The 20,789-nt window shown below is 43.7% G+C and overlaps 1 protein-coding gene across 1 annotated transcript in view; it reads right to left on the bottom strand.

Moving 5' to 3' along the window:
- The window catches only part of pitpnm3 (PITPNM family member 3), a 665,462-nt gene extending 646,575 nt beyond the window's left edge, over positions 1-18,887 (bottom strand). Inside the window, exons 1-2 of the mRNA XM_072469536.1 lie at positions 18,093-18,887; positions 4,704-4,799 (exon numbers count right to left, since the gene is read on the bottom strand). Coding sequence (XP_072325637.1) covers positions 4,704-4,764 — 61 coding nt within the window. The 5' untranslated portion in view covers positions 4,765-4,799; positions 18,093-18,887. The remainder of the gene's footprint in view (positions 1-4,703; positions 4,800-18,092) is intronic.
- Between the last annotated feature and the right edge of the window lie 1,902 nt (positions 18,888-20,789).

Raw genomic sequence — 20,789 nt, 5'->3', positions numbered from 1 at the left:
CAGGAAACAGTGGGTGGGATTAGACCATAAGACCATAAGACATAGGAGTGGAAGTAAGGCCATTCGGCCCATCGAGTTCACTCCACCATTCAATCATGGCTGATTTCAAATCCATTTACCCGCTCGCTCTCCATAGCCCTTAATTCCTCGAGAAATCAAGAATTTATCAACTTCTGTCTTAAAGACACTCAACGTCCCGGCCTCCACCGCCCTCTGTGGCAATGAATTCCACAGACCCACCACTCTCTGGCTGAAGAAATTTCTCCTCATCTCTGTTCTAAAGTGACTCCCTTTTATTCTAAGGCTGTGCCCCCGGGTCCTAGTCTCCCCTGCTAATGGAAACAACTTCCCTACGTCCACCCTATCTAAGCCATTCATTATCTTGTAAGTTTCTATTCGATCTCCCCTCAACCTCCTAAACTCCAATGAATATAATCCCAGGATCCTCAGACGTTCATTGTATGTTAGGCCTACCATTCCTGGGATCATCCGTGTGAATCTCCGCTGGACCCGCTCCAGTGCCAGTATGTCCTTCCTGAGGTGTGGGGCCCAAAATTGCTCACAGTATTCTAAATGGGGCCTAACTAGTGCTTTATAAAGCTTCAGAAGTACATCCCTGCTTTTATATTCCAAGCCTCTTGAGATAAATGACAACATTGCATTTGCTTTCTTAATTACGGACTCAACCTGCAAGTTTACCTTTAGAGAATCCTGGACTAGGACTCCCAAGTCCCTTTGCACTTCAGCATTATGAATTTTGTCAGCCCTTCCCACTGGTGAGATCTTCCAGTCCCACCGAAGGCGACAACCACCACCACACACCCCCTCCCCCCAACCCCGATATTTGGAGGGGGGGGGGCACTGATAATGCCACCCAAACTCCTAAAGGATTAAATAGAATATTTCCATTCAAAATGTTAATTCCATTTTAAAATGAATTGGAATCGTTCATTAAAGTGGGCAGGAGGGCTATGATGCTGCTGACCCATTCAGAGGGCTGACGAATCTGAAGCTTTAGCAGTGCCACCTGGAGCGGTAGTCGCCGAAGCACACAACAAAGCTTGGGAACTGCACAGGCAATAAAAAATTTATTTTAAAAATCATGGAGCCCAACATCCTTCCAGGAAGATCACTGGGCCCATGGGGTTGCTTTCCCTGCCCGTAACTCCCTCTTTGCTATGAACCCTGGCTTCCTAGATCTGCTGCAGGGAGGCCACCTTCCATTAGCTGACAGTCAGTCCACCATTTGCAAGATGACAATGGCCCCATAAAATGGCCCCCAATTGGGCCTTTAATTATGGCAATTGACTTCCCACTTACTCAGAGCAGGCAGCCTCTCCGCTTAAGGTTCTGCTGTTGGGAAAATGCTCCGACAACAGAACTGTATCGCGGAACCAATCCAACTCAATTCCCAGTTATTTTACCGGCATCCTCCTGTCTCCCAAGGGCTAATAAAATCCTGACCATTAATTCTTCATAACCGGCGAACAAATTGCCCCTTGCAAGTATACCTGCTGCTGAAGTGCAGGCTAGCAGACTTAACATTGAACTGCATCGCTTCCATGTGATATTAGCCCAATTTGCTGAGAAATATTAGTATTTTCATTGGATGCGTTTTCCTCGTGATAATTTCAATTGAATGCTTCCCTCGTTTCATTTTGCTCCAGAATAATCTGATGACGCAATTTAATTCATGCTTGGGTGAAGATACTCGAGAGTCAACTTGCCTCAGTGGATAACATATCCATGGATCCTAAAGTGTGTCACACCTAGACCTGAGCCAATTGGTCAGATCAACATTCCTGTGGCAGCGTTGAGAGATGAGACATTAAGCTTGAAGCCCTGTCTGCCTGTTCAAGTGTCTGCTATCGATAAATGAAGAGATGCTGGAGTTGGGTCTGGAATCATGAGAGCCATTAGGTAAACCAGCCTTCTTCATCCAAGATTCTCTCATTTGAAAATTGTCAAGCTAATCCTGGTTCTATGATACAATCTGGTGCAAAGCCCGGTCCGTTAGTGGACAAGTTAGCCAGCTTTGGAATGGATCATGGAGGAGGTAGAAGAGGTGTGAGTGAGGTGGCTTTGGGCCACAGTTTCCTTGTGGAAACTGCTGAAGCATTCCTACTCCTCACACGCCTACAACAATAACTCTCTATGGACAAGCTTGTATTCTGACCTTGAAGGACAGGATGGACAATGCTCTGCCCAGTTTCCTTCAAAATGTGAGATGATTGTGGACCCTTATATTCACCGAGCAATTTGAGTTAAAATTTCCCATGGCATCTTACATGTTGGAAAACATGCAGGAAAATAGTCTGTTATGTCATTAACCATTTCATGTACGATGTGAACACATATTAAATAATTTAATGATGTCCAACCAGCTGAAGTACAAAGGGTCCTGTGCCTGACTCTGAAGATTCATTGGTCAAACTGCAGGTTTGTCCAATATACAAAGCCACTCCGGAGAGCGAGTGTGATCAGTTCTCCCAGCCAATGAGATTGAGCACTGTATGAAGTCAAAACTTTCCACCTCAAGGAGAGGCATGTCCAACATTCTTCTTAAACCTTGCTCCATCCGGTTAAGCATAAGGTGGCATTGATAGCAGATACCGAGAAATCTGCCTCACAAACCATCTATGGGATACACTGTACCTATGTACCTCCCCAAGAGTCATTCCTGACAGTGAAGAATTTCAAAAGCGAGATAATATGCAACAAAAAATAAATGTAGTATAGTTTGTCATCCATGGGTCCAGTAACTATGGCAATTTTGCAAGCTATAATTATCCACTTGGTAAGGGCTAATTTTGAATTTGCAATAATTCATATGAATATTTATTACATTTTCCAGATTTTGAGAACTCTACCTTCAAGTGAATTATTGGCTTCTTGCTACATTATGTTAGACCTATTACTGAATATAAAGGCATCTTGTGCTTCACAGAACTGCTGATCTAATACTTCACAGTAATCAGATATTTTGGTAAATTACGGCTGTTCTGCCAAGAGGAAGGAAAATGAATTCCTCGAAAGATCCGCGTATGTTTTATTTCTCAAGGCTACGGACAAACAATAGTGAGTTAGCACAACAGAGGAAGTGAACAGATACATGACGATGACCAGGGCTGTGTGCAGTGCCACCCCCACCCCCTCCTCTCCCCCAACATGCAGCAAAAGCACCACTTATGATGATTGGAAATAAAGCCTTGTTGTACCAATCCAAGAGTAAACTGCAGATGGAATGCCAAATCATGGAGCCCAATGTCAAATGTGCGTTAAGTAGAGGAATAATCTGACAAAGCTCATTGATGGAATGTCGTACAAATGGATTAAGTATTCATCCACTCGGGCAGCACAGTAGTGCAGTGGTTAGCACTGCTGCCTCACGGCAGCGAGGACCCGGTTCAATCCTGGCACTGGGTGACTGTCCGTGTCTAGTTTACACATTCATAGAATTTACAGTGCAGAAGGAGGCCCTTGGAAAGAGCACCCTATTAAGCCTACACCTCCACCCTATCCCCGTAACCCAGTAACCCCACCTAACGTTTTTGGACACTAAGGGCAATTTAGCATGGCCAATCCACCTAAACTGTACATCTTTGGACTGTGGGAGGAAACCGGAGCACCCGGAGGAAACCTACTCAGACATGGGGAGAACGTGCAGACTCTGCACAGGCACTGGCCCAAGCCAGGAATTGAACCCAGGTCCCTGGCACTGTGAAGCAACATGGCTAACCACTGTGTTACGTGCCGCCTGCCCGTGTCTCACCCCCACAATCCAAAGATGTGCGGGGTAGGTGGATTAGCCATGTTAAATTGTCCCTTAATTGGGAAAAAAAGAATTGAGCTCTTTAAATTTAAAAAAAAAATTAATCCACTCAAATGACCAACAGTAATTTCTGGGTACATCTTATAGCTTAGTTTTTTTACAATTATTCGGAATAGTTTAGGACAAGGCACTATTGGCAACAGTGTGCATCCCTCGTGAACTAATAAAATAAAGAGAGATGAATGCTGAGTTTTTTTTACTTTCTCCCTTCTACACCTTGATGTACCTTGCTCCTCGAGTACCGTTAATTGTTTTGCTTTCCCTATTATAAATTTTGAAGAAAATTGAAACAGAGCATTAGCAATCATTCACAATCGACAACATCTTGGGATATTTTTGTTAACTTACACAACACCAACTGCTTTATCTGTTACAATAATTAATGGTTGAGGGCCCAAACACATGTTGGAACAGAGGGCAAAGATCTGAATAAACCATTAAGCAGCGGCTACACACATTAATCAGTTTAGGTTTCCTATATCACCATGAATCTGTCTTTGCTGCACAGAACAGCCATTGGTAGAGAGGTCAGAATGTGAACAGCAGGATTTTGAAAATTTAATTGCAAGCAGGAAATAACTCATTAATCAGATCACTTCAAATTCATTAACAGACCCTCTACATAAATATATATATAGCCTGTTAAGATGTGAATGTGGTTGCATTTTATATCATCAAACCGCTACACAAGAAAAATGAGACATCATTAAACTCAGGCCCTCTTTTGGTTCACTGGTAAATCAGGATCTCATGCCGAGGACAGTTCAACAAGTTTACCCATTTGCTGTTCCGCCTGCTCTCTCCCGGAAAGAAAAACGAACTGACAACAGTGGTTATTGATTTCTTCAAAACAAATAACACTTCCACAAACCTCGTGCATCAAAGAATTCATCCCCTGAGCTGTCGCCAGAGTCATGCACGTTATTCTGCATCCGCCACTGTGAGTTACTGTGTCGGCAAGCGGCAGCTGTAATAGGAAGAGAAAAATCAGTCAGGGGAAACTAGGCCTTTGAGTACCCAGAGCTAACACTCAGGTGTGTCTGCGAAGTTCTTGATCACCCGCTACAGGGTGCCACTTTCAAAAAGCATGGGAGAACCGTGTTAGTATATGACAAGCAGCATGGAATAGGTCCCTCAGTCGGTGGCAGGCTTTGAATCATGTCGATTTTTTTATGATTGCTTCCTTAATGTAACTCGCACAAAGCAGCTTACTCTACTTTCCTTGATTGCTTTTTACTGTAACCCATATTATGCAGAAATGCATCGAATAAGATGATTAGCTTGCTCAATTATGCAGCTTGTTGCGCAGTGATTAGCTGAGTCAAACAGATTAGGTTCAATTCCAGGCTTGTGTCAACCGCAGCTGATGTCAGAGGTGTGGCATCGGGCCTCACCAATCTTACTTTAAAGAGGAGAAAAGAAAAGACTACGGGCATTCCAGACTTCTATTCGCCGGCCCCTATGAGAAGGGGGTGGTGCGTCGATGTTATCAGATGTGACTGTGTAAACCTCTCATTTCAATAATAACAATAATCTTTATTGTCACAAGTAGGCTTACATGAACACTGCAATGTGGTTACTGTGAAAGGTCCCTAGTCGCCACACTCCGGCACCTGTTCGGGTACACTCAGGGAGAATTCAGAATATCCAAATTATCTATCAGTACGTCTTCCGAGACCTGTGGGAGGAAACCGGGGCACCCGGAGGAAACCCACGCAGACACAGGGAGAACGTGCAGACTCCGCACAGACAGTGACCCAAGCCGGGAATCGAACCTAGGACCCTGGCGCTGTGAAGCAACAGTGCTAACCACTGTGCTATTGTGCCTTGCCAGCACTTGGTTACATAGGAAAAATGATCAGATCAGAGGTAGCTAGCGCTGTGGAACTATTGCCCAGAAGAGTCAACATCTTCAGGAGAGAAAGCTCAGTTTATAGAGGAGGAATGAAAATGACACATAAAAATAGTTAGGAGAGTTGAAAGGCAATTACAGCCCATTGGAATCTTTAAATCATATTCAATATATCTGATGAGCTCTGTATCATTTACACCATGGCTGTCAATATTGTACAGTTCAGATCAGCTACAGCTGTAAGTGCTGTACTTCTGTTTCCATGGCTTGTGGTGACTGAGAGGGACTACTGTGTTTTAAAGTTTACTCCCTCAACTCTCTGTTCTTCTGTGTTAACCTTTGCATGATGCCCCATACTAAATGGGACAAATAGTATAACTGCACAGGTGATGAGAGAGGATTTCTGGTGAGCCCCTTTCACACGAGGAGCTGGTTGACCTTTGGCAGAGACTAGTAATTATCCACTTGTTAGGGTAGCTACCGATGATGCATGAAGCAAGACCAAAGGTTATTGGGTTAAACTTCCTCCCCACTGCCCACTCAGCCACCCATAAAAGCACCTCCAATGCTGCTTATTGAGCCAGACCCTCCCAGGAGTGACAATCACTGTCAGATTGTCACTGCGCTCCTAATTTCTTACACAATGCTGGAGCCATGCATTTCCCACCTTGTCTTCTGAACTGGGCCTCTCAGAAATGCGGAGCGTACCTATTCTGGGAGTCCTTCCCTGTAGTACAGGATCATTGAGGAAAGCCAATCCACGCACTTTTTCTATTGCACTAGCTGTTGTATTCTGGTAAATCTTCGTTCGCCAACACACTGAAAAGCTTCGGGACATTAAAGAGCTTTACAGTATGTTAGTGAATGAGGGTGAATGCGAGTTCAATTAGAAATCATGATTCGCCACTTAATGTTCGCAAATCAATTCACTTTGATTAAAAATACCAGTGCAATACTCTGAATAAATCTGAGAGATGGACTGCAGCATTACTCTGCTTCCTGCTGCGGTGCCATCACATTGTAAAATGTGAAATGCTTAGAACTTCAGCTCAAGAATATGAAAGAGGTCATGGGGAAGGTAGGTTGTAACTTTTGTTTTATTTCCCATTTTGCCTTGTCCTTATGCAGGATGGTGTGAACTGTGAATGTTTGATCAGCTACAGTCCCAATACACTTAGCCACATTTTCCTCAGTTTCTTTTAAATGTCAGAGAATGGGGAGAGAGTGCAGGTTTCATTTTATTTCACTCCACACGTACATCTGATAATGGACAAGTCCTAGCGGTTCAGGCTGTGAAATATTGCACTTTTCATTTTGAATGACACCAGCCCAGTGGGGGCTGGCAATCTCTCCCAACCTAGTGGCTTCTTTGTCACAGTGCTAGGACTGCTGAGGTGTGCATTGCTGTTGCTGAATGTTCCACTGTTTTTAACAAGGCATTCGCAAAGAAGTCCAGCTATGGTTTCGTTTTAGAAAAAAGGAAGTATCTATTTTGGGAAAAGAGTTTTTGCCATCAACTAGCTGATCTGGCGAAAATACCAAAGGCCTGCAGTTCCCCGCAGTGAAGAAAGGTAGTCCCAGAGGGCTACTCTTCCACGCCTCCTAGTGGTTGGGTACAGGGAAGCTTTGACAATATTATCACATAATTGTTTGTGTTCAGAAAAGAGGCCATTCAGTCCATCGTGTCTGTGCCAGCTCTCAGAGTGAGCATTTCCTGCCTTCTCCCCATAACCCTGCAGATTGGTTCTTTGCAAATAATCCCCGAATTGCCTCTTGATTGCCTCGACTGAACCTGCCTCAGCCACAGTCTCAGGCAGTGCATTCCAGACCCTAACCATTCGCTGTGTGAAAAAGTATTCCTCGTATGGCTTTTGCACCTTTTGCCAATTACTTTAATTCTGTGCCCTCTCCTTCTCCTTTCACAAGTGGGAACGCTTTGTCCTTATCTACTCTGTCCAAGCCCCTCATGATTTTCAATCAGATCTCCTCTCAACCTTCTTTTTTCCAGGGAAAAGAGTCCCAACTTCCTCAATCTTACTTCATAACTGAAGTTCCTTATCCCTGGAACCATTCTCGTAAACCTTTCCTGCACTCTCTTGCGACGCCCATAACTCTACGCAATACTCCAGCTGAGGTATAACTAATGTCTTATAAAGGTTCAACTTGCTCTTGTACTCTATGCCCCTATTAATAAATTCATCTGATTCACCTGAAGAAGGAGCCGCGCTCCGAAAGCTAGTGATTCAAAACAAACCTGTTGGACTTTAACCTGGTTTTGTAAGACTTCTTACTGTGCCCACCCCAGTCCAACGCCGGCATCTCCACATCATGCCTATTAATAAAGCCCAGGATACTCTCTATTTTGACAACTGCTCTCTCAACCTGTCCTTCTGTAGCCATCTGGGATGGCCACTTACAAGGAAACATGGACATTTGCAAAGACTCAAGGGAAATATGGCCAATACAAGATTCAGGCAGGCTCAGAGTCTAAATGTATATTTGTAAGCAGAGAACCAGACAGTATCGAAACCCCCAGCCGATTTGCATTCTAATGACCCATTTCCCTGAGACAAAGGACTGGTACTCAGGTATCCGATATAATTCCAGACACATCGGCGCCACTCCCTTTACGCAGGGAGCATAAACAGCAAGGTAAATGACCGCTTAGGACATGCCCAGTCATCAAGGCACCCACCCCTTTATTGGCTCAGATCGAAGGTAGTGATCGAAGTCTGCTGAATTATTGGGTCCAAACCTAAGGACCGCCCAAAAGAGTGTGAAACCCCCCAAGGATAAAGAGAGACACTGCCATGTGTTCAATCTTTTTGGACCTGGCGCTCCAGCACCGTCTATCTCCAACTGTAGCACCACGACCAGAAGCAAGTCCAAGTTCAACGCTCGCTACCAGACGGATGAGCCTAGCTGAACTGCAGTTACTTCTCCGGATCCAGCAGATCCAGATTCGAACAAAGGCCACTGTTCCTCTGACCTAAGCCGGGTGCCTGAAGTTAAGTACAGGTTGTTATAGTGTTAGGTGTAATTTAGCTCATAGTCTTTATGTTGCATGTATAAGTTAATCTTGTGTGTAAATAAAGTATTATTGAACTTGAACTAACTAACTGATATCTTTGATCGATATCCATTTGAACCTTGTGGTGGTATCATTTGATACAGGCGACTCTGAAAGCAATATAATATCAATATCTAGACAAAAGAAGGGCAACCTTATTGACTGACATACTTATAGCGAGTAAATATAGCAACACTTCCAACGTTAATGACTTGTGCACATATACACCCAGATCCCTCTGCTCCTGTACCCCAGCTAGCAATTTAGGGAGGATATGTTGAAGTTTGGTACCATGAAGTTGAAACAGAAAGAATGAATTAGGTAAAAGTAAAAATATTTAGAATGTAATTTAGATTCTCCTTTCTTACACAGTGATGCTAAACCTTGTCATAATAATCTATATTCTCCTTTCTAACACAGTGATGTCAAGCCCAGTCATAATATCCTACTATTACCAAGGCCAAAATTAGTTAACTTATAACAGGCCATAGACCAAAGCTCGGACTTTCTTTGTTCATATGGCTGTGCTCCACTGCAAATAAACTTACAGAGCATCCATATCGTTCACTGCAATAAATTATACTTAAAAGTCTCTCAAATGTCCGTGTATAGGATTCAATTCATGTCCAACATTTCTGTACAATTAAAGTAAAGTCACAAACAGGTTGTGATGTCTCCACCTAATTGCATTAGGTGGCTATTGTCATGATATTTAGATCAGCATATCATGGTGCAATCAAACACACACTGATGGACATGCAGTAGGACCAACCAACACACACATAACATCGCAGCCAATCACCTGTGAGAGCACATGCACTATAAAAACAAGGGACACTACAGTTCCCGCTCATTCCAGCAGCAGCCAGTTCAGAGCACCGAGTTCAGAGACTGCCACACACCATCTCCAGCCGTGTTGAATCGTTTGCACATCAGAACACCCAACATGACAGCTATCATGTTATATCTCAATGGGTGGAACCCTCTATCTGGTGAATCCAAAGATTTTGAAACAATTATGAAAACAATTGAAATAAATGTCACAATATCTTTCTTAACACATCTTAAAGGAGCCTAATGTAATATACCACAGGGGATGTCTAGGGTGGGAATACTTGTCTTGCCCGTGGTCCTTGCAGAGTACGATCCCCCCCACTAGGGGCTGGGTATCTGAATCACTAAGTGTATTTAAGGTCGGCCAGTGAGGCACCAAACAAGCTGGAACCCAGTAGGGGTCTACCGGGAAGTAAATATATATATCATTTGTAAATAAAACTTGGTTCCTATTTTTACTCGGTGTGGACTACCCGTCCTCATTAAACCTGACCAGTTTCATTAACATTTCACAGGGTAGGTTATTTTATATTTATTCATGATGTGACCTATTAGTGGAGCAATTGACAAGGGCATGGACACAACCTGAAGTTCAATGGTCGCACATCTTCTGAAACATACGAGTAATGTGCCATGGTAGATGATGTCAGAGTTCGGAAGCAAGATGAGCTCAAGGGCGGAGAAATTATAGAGTTTGGGAACAGCATAAGATACAATGGCAGCATACCGAATGAGGTAAGAGATTAGGATAATGTACAGGTACAGTGAAATATGGTTTACAGAAAAAAACATAGGACTGATCTCAAGTATAACAAAAGCAAAATGTTTTTTCTTCAGATTGTGCTATCAATCAACATATTTGATAAAATATTTTCTAATTCTTCCTTTCCAACTCCATGACCTCAGGTGTGGGGCTTGAACTCACTTCCAACTCAGAAACATAGTCATAGTCACAGAATTTACAGTGCAGAAGGAGACCATTCGGCCCATCGGGTCTGCACCGGCCCTTACGAAGAGCACCCTTCTCAAGCCCACGTATCTACCCTATCCCCGTAACCCAGTAACCTCCACTTAAGCTTTTTGGACACTAAGGGCAATTTAGCATGGCCAATCCACCTAACCTGCACATCTTTGGACTGTGGGAGGAAACCGGAGCACCCGGAGGAAACCCACGCAGACACTGGGAGAACATGCAGACTCCACACAGACAGTGAGCCAAGCCAGGAATCGAACCTGGGACCCTGGAGCTATGAAGCAACTGTGCTAACCACTGTGCTACCGTGCTGCCACTCAACTAACATCATACAATTCCAGTTACATTGTTGCTACACAGCAAGGCTAAAGTTCAACCTGTTAGTGTTGCCTCACCATCCCAAATCCCAGGGTGGGTCATTTAAATATTAGGGCTGGGTGCCTAGGAAATGGAGCACTTCTTTACAAAGAGATTGGGGTGTAAGGGCATGCCTCTATTCATGTCAAAACAGAAGAAGACGGGCTTTAAAAATGGCAGACAAGACCTGATTCTGTGATCCCCATCACCTACAACTTTTAAATGGTGCGGGATAAGGAGGCGGGGAGCGAGACTGCACACAGCGGGCAAAATTCTCCATCCCGCCCCGCCACATTTCTGCCCCGACCCGCCGGCGGGATGCTCCGTTACACCGGCCGGTCAATGGAGTTTCCCATTGTGGGGCAGCCCCACGCCGTCGGGAAACCCCCGGGCGCCGGCAAAACGGAGACTCCCGCCGGCGGAGAATGACGCCCAGCATTCCTGACTTTACCGGCTCCATTTTAGAGAGGTGAATTACAAACATCCACCCCATAATTTTGATGGAGTTGGGCCTGCTTCCAAAGAAGGCATGTTTCATACACCTCAAAGGAGTCATGAACCATGGAGGAAACGCTGGTCTAGAGTTGGGAACCTTTTGACAGGGCAGTTCAAAAGATGTTGACAAGTTCACATGTCATAATGTAGTGCTGTATATGTTTTTAATGCAGTGATTAATGATAGGGATTTGTTCTTAAACGATAAGTAAACATTGAATTGATGAGCATTATGAGGGTGGAAGAGTGTTCAGATGCATTAGAGTACATTATGCACTGCTAAGGTGCTCTTTGGCGTTGAACAGTATTGATAGCCAGCTGTGGCTGTGTCAATGATCTCCTCTTATTTCATTTTTTCATTGATTGACAGATCATATGTATTTCCCCCGCTTCAAAGGCGGAAGAGATGGCTGAACTCTTTCAATGACTTCAAGGGTTTTAACATATTCAGTTCTGCAGGTTTAGTTTATACAGCTGTGCAATGGAATCCAATTGTGAATGCTTGGCTGAGTTCCAAGGCCTACAAACAAATTCAGTTCAGCAGGGGCTGCTGATACAGGCATTGAGTAGAACCTCATTATGCATGCTTGGTTGAGTTCTCTACCCTGATAATGGATTCAGCCCAGCAGAGATTGTCAACACAGCTGTCAAGGGGACTAAGAGTTTATCTATCTTAACAGTTTTATGGCCACTTATAGGATCATGCTTTTCTGATGTGGTTTCTGAATGGTTGCTTGTTTATCTTGACAGTATTATGACCACTTAACGCAATTTTTTAAAAGTGCTTTTTGAATGACCTTATTTATTTGTACAGCTTCATGAGCATCTCACAAACTTTCCAGTGCTATTGCAGGACTCAAGAGATCTGTACATACTGGATACTGGGTGAATGGACATGGAGGAGACCAGAGGATATGGGGATATAAAGGGGTCATGGAGGGTTGGCAAGACATGGGAATCAGGTTAGTAGGGAAGTTTGAGGGTTCAGGGACTTCCACTGATCTACAAAATTGGATTGCTGTCCCAGGGAACCAAGATGAGCTTTTTAACCTATCCACCCCAGCAGCTCTCCACCTCCAGTGCCATCCCCAAATCCAGCCCACTTTCACCACCCCACAATGAAAATAGTGTGGGTGGGCAGTGCCCAGAAGGGAAATGGCCAGAATCATGATTCCTGCCTGAAAGAGGAAACTCCAAGCCTAAGGTGTGAAGAATTCTGAATGCTATTGCATAGTGCAGTCGTGAGATCACTCTGGGATGCTGTATACAGTTTGGGTTCAGGTTCATTAGATCTATTTCTTGGATAAGGGGAATGTCCTTTGAGGAGAAACTGAACAGATTAGGCCTATATTCCCTCCAGTTTAGACAAATGAAAAGTGGTCTAATTGACATATATAACATTCTTAAGGGTAGGTGCTGGCAGGATGTTTCCTCTGGTGAGGCAATCTAGGATCAGGAGTTACTGCAAAAGAGATCAGCTATTTAGGGCTGAGGCGAGGAGAAATGTATTCACTCACAGACTGGGATTTTCCAGCCATTCCTGCAGGTGGGATCTTCCAGTCATGCAGTAGGTGGCGGCACAGCCAGAGGGCAACGGAAATAGCCATTGACTTCAGTAAGACCAGAAGATCCCGCCAGTGGCCAATGCCGTGCCGTCTCCACTGGCAAAGATCCCGCTACGGTGAGGCCGGTAAATCCCTGCCATAGAGTTGTGAATCTTTGGAATTCTCTCCTCCAGTTACCATGGGATGCTCAGTCATTGAGCACATGAAAAAATGAGATGGGTAGATTTTCGGATCCTAAGAGCGCGATCTACCGGCAGCATTGTGCAGAAAAGGCAGCACGCGGCCCGTAGATGCCAGGAGCCCTCCTCCAGGATCTACCCAACTTGCTACACCTCCCAAGATCTAATGCAATCTCACGTGACGTCATGATCTGAAACCTGCCTATTGTGGGTGGGATCACTACTTTACAAATCTGCATATTAAAACGAGACAGCTCGTCTCAATCTAATATGCATTCCCGCCATCTACCTTGGCCATGGGATCTAATCCCTTTGACTCATGGACAAGTGTCGTTCAGTGTTGGTCTCCACAAAAAGGAGAGAAAACAGCACACATGGGAGTCTTCCAGGGGATCGGAGGGCCCAAGGAGCTTGCCCTCTGGGCAGGGTGGCAGGCTGGCACTGCTGATGCCACCTGGGCACTCTGGCACTGCCCAACTGTCACCCTGGCAATGCCAACTGAGTGCCAGCCTGGCACTGCCAAGGTGCCCATGTGGCACTGCCAGCTGGCAGGGGCACTGAGGGTGCCAAGCTGTCTTTTTTCCCCGAGCCAGGGATTGGGATCAGGAGCACTCTGTGGGAGGGTATGGGATTGCCTAAGGACCCCCTTGTAGGTGAGTTGGGGCTTTTTGGGGTTTGGAGATGCCACGGGGGGCGGGGTTGAGAGATCTTCTCCTGCACAGAGGAGTTCCGACAAACAGAGTTACTTAGTGTAGGAAGCAGGAAACGGGGCTAAGTGTGGTCTCGTCAGGGAGTTCCCTGCTGAGGCTCTCAATATAACAAGAGTCCCAGTAGGTAGCATGGTATTTCGCCGGAAGTGCCGAAAAACATATAACTAAACGCGCTTATGATGGGATTCTGTTTCCATTCGGTTAGATAGTGCCCTAAAAGTGTGAAGGTACAAGGGGATATTGTGGGAAGTTGGAATTGAAGTAGAAAATCAGCAATGAACTTATCAAATGGCAGAGCAGACTCAAAGGGCCAAAGAGCTGACTAATGCTCCTAATTCATATTGCACCTTCCCCTTCATGAAGAAATGAGCTGATTTGACCAAACATCATGCTGGCACAAATTTTCTTTGCCTTCTATCCCTCACTTATACTTTCCATATTTAAAGATCAAACAATCAGTTGACTTACTGTTGGCCATACTCATTGGTGGAATGTGCAGATGGGTCTTGGAGCAGAAGGCAATAAATGCACCTGTTCCTCATCAGAAGCTCTCGGTCAGCGACTGAAGGATAGAAATCCAGCCGAAATCCAATTTCATCCTAATTTCCTGCTCTTATAATCCCAGTCCAGCAGATTTTGTTCCAGGAAAGAGTGACATTTGTGGGTTATTACGTGTCTTGCTGCACAAACTGAAGCCGCGAGAAGCATTAATTGTTTGCGGCTGAAGGGCTTTTGTGGGTAAGATGGTCAAAAGTTCGACCAGTTAAGCCGTGAAATAGCCGACACTCAGTCTGCACAAGCGTGGGTCCCACTGTTAAATTCTTGAGTGGTATTTTGTGCATCCCAGGCATCTGCATAAAACAAGCATTATATTGCGTAGGCAGACGAGCAAACATCTGTCGTGGACACCTTTTAGAAATCTATCTCTGATAAGCAAGAAAGACATCAAAGGATTAACCTGCTCAGTAAACTTTAGAAGCCCCCAGGGTCTGTCAGCCCAAAGTAGGTTTTGGACAAAAATGAATAATTAAAAATTAGCATTTGCGCAGAGTCAGAGGAGCAACAGCATAAACATTTCCCCAGTACCATCTTTGATGGAGCTATCCAAAAGTAGTCCCACTGCTCTCCACTCTCTCCTCATGGATTTACACTTCTGTTTGCTTCAAATAATTATCCGGTTTTCCCTTAAAAAGTGCCATTGTTTCCCGTAATTATTCCCTGTGACTGGCTCCAATATTTTACGCAATAAAGTAAAATTATTCCACCACTTTTCCTTACTTTCAATCATTATCTAAAGTTCATGACCCTTTTTCCTAATCAGAGCAAATAGCCTGTCCTCACTCATCCTATCAAAACCCTGCATCATTTTAAAAGCCTTTAATAATAATAATCTTTATTAGTGTCGCAGGTGGGCTTACATTAACACTGCAATGAGGTTACTGTGAAAATCCCCTAGTCGCCACACTCCGGCGCCTGTTGGGGTACACTTGAGGGGGAATTCAGAATGTCCAATTCGCCTAACACAATGATCTTTCGGGGCTAAGTTACCAATTTACTAATTCACGCCTTAGCTTTCTTGGCTTTGGAAGAAATAATCTCACAATAGAACATAGAACATAGAACATACAGTGCAGAAGGAGGACAGTGCAGAAGGAGGCCATTCGGCCCATCGAGGCTGCACCGACCCACTTAAGCCCTCACTTCCACCCTATCTCCATAACCCAATAACCCCTCCTAACCTTTTTGGTCACTAAGGGCAATTTATCATGGCCAATCCACCTAACCTGCGCGCCTTTGGACTGTGGGAGGAAACCGGAGTACACGGAGGAAACCCACGCAGACACGGGAAGAATGTGCAGACTCTGCACAGACAGTGACCCAGCGGGGATTTGAACCTGGGACCCTGGCGCTGTGAAGCCACAGTGCTATCCACTTGTGCTACCGTGCTGCCCAAAACCTCACCTCATCACTATAATTTCTTATCACTTGCAGCATCCTGTTGAATGAAAGCTGTATTGCTTTGATGGTCTTTCCATGACAGGGAATTAAAAACGGCAATACTTTATCTATGCCGTAGCCATCGCCTTGTACATATTTCATTATCCCTTGGCTTTTGTATTCTATATCCCCTTATTTATAAAATTCAAAATATGCTTGACCCCCCCTATCTCAGACTAACCCCTTATTGAATCCCCTTGACACAGTGGTTAGCACTGTTGCTTCACAGCACCAGGGTCCCAGGTTCGATTACTGACTTAGTTCACTGTCTGTGTGGAATTTGTACGTTCTCCCCGTGTGTACGTGGGTTTCCTCCAGATGCTCCGGTTTCCTCCCACAGTCCAAAGGTGTGCAGGTGAGGTGGATTAGCCATTCTACATTGCCCTTAATGTATCCAAAATGGTTGGGTGGGGTTGCTGGGTTACGGGGATGGGGAGGATGTGTGGGCTTTGGTGCGGTGCTCTTTCCAGGGGCCAGTGCAGACACGATGGGCCGAGTGGCCTCCTTCTGCACTGTAAATTCGATGTTCTATGTTCTATCTCCCATATCACTGATCTTTATGATCTCAGCAAGGAAGGTTTTCACTTTAGTACCATCCTATGAGTGTTTTTTAGACAGGGACCTTACACCCCCAGGAACCACAATCATTCCTAAACTGTTTACTTCCATCAGTTAGCATCTCAACAATGAAAGGACAGCGTCAGTGCACCACATTTCCCTCATACCTGACTTTGTTCCTATTGTGCTAGTATGTCTTATATATAGACTTTCACTGATCAGATTAATGTTTTAGACGTCAGGAACTGTCAGAGCAAAGGCAACCCTCGCTTTCTATCATTTGCTGAACTTTGAACTATATGATGTCTTCAGTCAACGCAAACTGGAACAAAAACATGCCATTTACGAGCACAGTCATCCATCATTATCCCAAGCCGACACAAAACAAAAGGCTTTGAAGAAATTCAGAGTCAGCAAAGGCTCCACGGAACACAAGTAGTTAAATTCTCAGATGGAATAAATCTTTTGGTCTCCTTTGTCAATGAACAAAGAATAAGTGTGTCACTTATAAGAAATCTCATTTAGATAACATAGTGTTTGCAGGTATTCAGGCTGAGGGTTTCACATTCTCTGTGGAGGTTAAAGGATTTTTAAAAAATGTTATTGTTATTTGTCTTATTAAAATTAAGTTCCATAATAAGTGAACAGCGGGTTTATTTTGGTTAAGCGTTGTATAATATCCATAATCACACACTGCAAAATAATCACACTGTAAAATTATCAATGAATATGAAAGTGTTGAAACAAATAGTTCTACACTGAGCTCTGTATGGACATCAACCATGCCAATATTATATTTGCTTTGTACCTTAGCACACATAGCTTGTTAAAATGTTGACAAACACCAAATTTGAATGCAGGATTTAATGGAACATTTAAGATGACAGGGGCCTTAGCTGGCTGATTAAATGCCAAATTAAGGAAATATTATCCAACGATTAACTAGTGAGGAACTGGACTGCTGTAGACATAAAACAGCTGCACATAACCGATGCTCTGGATGAAACTTTGCTTCACAGACAAGAAATTAAAGTGGTGGTTTATCAACCTATCATGGTATATAAGCCGGTCTCCATGAAACCAGACAGAAACTTTAATTTATTGTTTATAAAATAATTACCAACCTACAGCGAAGACTCTGCTGTTTTCATGAATAGATTGGGACAATGTAAAAGAAAGCCTTGAAGATTCTTAGATAGTTATCAAAAACAAGCAACTTGCCCAACTTATTTATATCTCTTTTGCTAACCAATGAATTTGTGCTAAAAGTACAGAGATGCAGAATAGACCCTCACGATTAAATGGTTAAAATTTCAAACCAGACCTCTGCTCAGCATTTATCATACTTTCATAACAGAGGCATAACATAATATCAGAGACATAAATAACTACTAAGCAATAAATTTGGATTTAATCTGATGCATACTTGCCTCTTTCAGATTAACTAACTGGCTGTTGTTTTGATCCGTGCGTGCAGTTTTACAATTGAAAATAAATAACCATTTAACGTGGTTACTCAGAGCTGCAGAGCACAGTTACCATCATTCAAAGCTTCACATTAAATTCAGCAGACATTCCTACAAAGGCTCCATCACTACAAGACGTTGCACAGTCAAGCAATTCTGCTCAGCATTTATCATTTCTTTTATAATCTTTTCTATTAAACCTACCTTTCAGGAACAAAATAAAATCTTTTGTCGTCTCGTATCCAAATATTTAGACAATCGTGTGCAGGAGCACAGAATACAAATATCAGCTCAGCGTTTGAGATTGGACGCATAGGATGAAAAGGGAGGCAGAGAAGGCATAAGGATCATCCTATCTCTGTGTGCACTGTCTTAATTGTTAACACACAAAAAAAAACGGCAACTACATTCATCAATATTTCTGGCGTACAGCAACCATCAGTGTCCCTATTGCAAACCAAGGACAGGGGGAGCAAGAAGCAGAGGTGGAGATAAAGCCCTTGGGCTCTCAGATTTCTGTCTCAGCGAGACAACAACCAATCAGCTTAACAGCACTAGTCTGCCTCGTACACACTGGATTGCTTACAGAGGCATCAAGCTCTCAAGACAGGTAACTACTCAGTCTGCAGACCGAGTGGGTCTATTTTGTTCCAATGTAATGAGAGCAGGGCCAGTTGCACAATTCGAAAAGGCCTTTACACCGCCTCAAAAGGTCAGTCTGTCAAACTAAATGAACAAGTATCCATTTTTCCTACAAGTCCTGGGATGTAAACGCCAGCTTAAAAAGAAACACTTCTGCAGCGAAGACAGACCATTCTTGGCAAAACAAAGAAAAACCCTCTGGAACAAAGCTCGTGATTAATTCCTGGTACGATACCCAATAAATGTTTGAATAATAGAATTTTCAAGGTCACTGCTTGTAGGTGTGCGGGGTGACAGAAAGTTGTTTTTTTCAGGAATAGAGGAAATAGAGAATTGCTGAACCATACTCGGGAAACAGGAGATCTGCATCACACACCCACCACCACCAAAACAATTATAGGACTGCTCTTCAAATTGCATTATTCATCCGCTTTACTTCCAGTCGTTCACCATTCCCTCACTGTGTATGGGAATGTTGACATTTTTCTTTTCAAATCATTTTTGAGCAAGCATGATGTGAGTAATAAATGGGTTCAGAACAATTATTAAATCATGCAGTAGTGGGTGATCATTGCCTCTCAAGTCTCCTTCAGTGAAGTAAGTGCTTGCCTCTGTGCCTGTACAGATTGGAAATTGGGTCTTATGCATCGAGAATTTGCATACCCTCTGTGCTTTTTTGATGGAAATTCAGTCCTTGCCTGAATCTGCGCATGGCATGAAGGAGCATGAGAGCATGCAAGGGATTGATGTGATGGCGGCTCGTTAGTTATTTCGGGAAGAATTTAACTGGAGTCATTAGCTCGGAAGCTGTCTCAACACAAACAGAAAACTCTTGACAAGCTCTGCGGAAGTCGTAAGGACTCGAAACTTTAGCTCTTTCTCTCCCCACAGATGCTGCCAGACCTGCTGAGTTTTTCCGGCATTTCCTGTTTTTGTTTCAGATTTCTGTAGTGATCTTTGTATGTGTTAATACATGTTCAGTTAATGTAAAGTAAGTACAGACAGGTGGTCACTAGATGGCAACACTAACAGGAGCTATATAAGGAGTTTCCCGCTCTTTCTTTAGTTTGTGTGTGTGGTGAACAGCCTGAGTGAAGACATGAGCAGGTCAGAGTGTAGTGCATTATTATAATTGTTAGTTTAATCTAAACTTACTTATTTGTTTTACTAGTCAAAGTATTAAAGTGAAAGAACGCACACGTATATTATTTTATTACTCAATAAATAATTTGTCATCATCTGGAAGACTTCGACTATTTATCATCAGAATTCAATACAACTCGACAAGGCAAAAGAGTAATATTTATATTACAATTCAGTAATATAACAATTTCCAGCATCTGCAGCTTTGCTTTTATTACAAACAGACAACTATTGTTCCCATGCAGACTGTTTGGCCTCCAAAATGCACAGCTTGATCCACAAATGGAACCTGACAAGTCTGGTAGAGGCAGTAAAGGAGGACCTGCAGAGGTAGGACACACTAGCACTCTCCCTGACGGGGAGGGTGCAGATGATCAAGATGAACGTACTACCCAGATTCCTCTTCCCATTCAGATCCACACCGATCTGTATACCCAAAGCCTTTTTTTAACACAGTAGACAAAATGATCATGGTGTTTTGTGTGCTGGGGGGAGGAGGGGGGAAGAATCCAAGGATCCCCAAAAATGTCCTGCAGCGAAAGAGAAGCATGGGAGGCCTGGCCCTCCCAAATCTGCACTACTACCACTGGGCGGCCACAGCAGAAAGAGTGAGAGGATGGGTAAAAACCCCTAATAAGACCACAAAATACAAGGGGCATAGCCGCCGGGGATAGATCCAAGGGCAAAAGGAGGACCAGAGGGAGCTGCAACAAGTGGGGAGGGGAGGCACAAGCTAGGGTCAACAACAGGCAGGACAGCTGAGGCAGGCCGGTCAAATGAGGCCCACAGCCACTGAAGGGAGATGAAGCAGGAAAATGTAAATGCGTATAGTGAGAATCGTCTGTTCGTATTTTGTTGATTTTTAAATGTTCTCTCTTGTATAAATATAACCACACCTTCACTGTCTTTGTAAAATACTACACCCGGGTACGACACCTGGAACTCAACGTTCGAACTGAAATATGTAATGTAAAATGTGAAGAACAATAAAAATATTTTTAAAAATAAAGTGCACCGTTTAAGGCAGGAGATCTCAGCCATATAAACAATGCCCACAGTCGACAGATAGAAAGGTCAAGGACAGAAGTGTAGTTTCCATTGGGCAGTGCAGTAGCA

The sequence above is a fragment of the Scyliorhinus torazame genome, chromosome 12 (genome assembly GCF_047496885.1).
Source record: "Scyliorhinus torazame isolate Kashiwa2021f chromosome 12, sScyTor2.1, whole genome shotgun sequence".
Classification (NCBI taxonomy): domain Eukaryota; kingdom Metazoa; phylum Chordata; class Chondrichthyes; order Carcharhiniformes; family Scyliorhinidae; genus Scyliorhinus; species Scyliorhinus torazame.
This window is presented reverse-complemented; position numbering and strand designations above follow the sequence as displayed.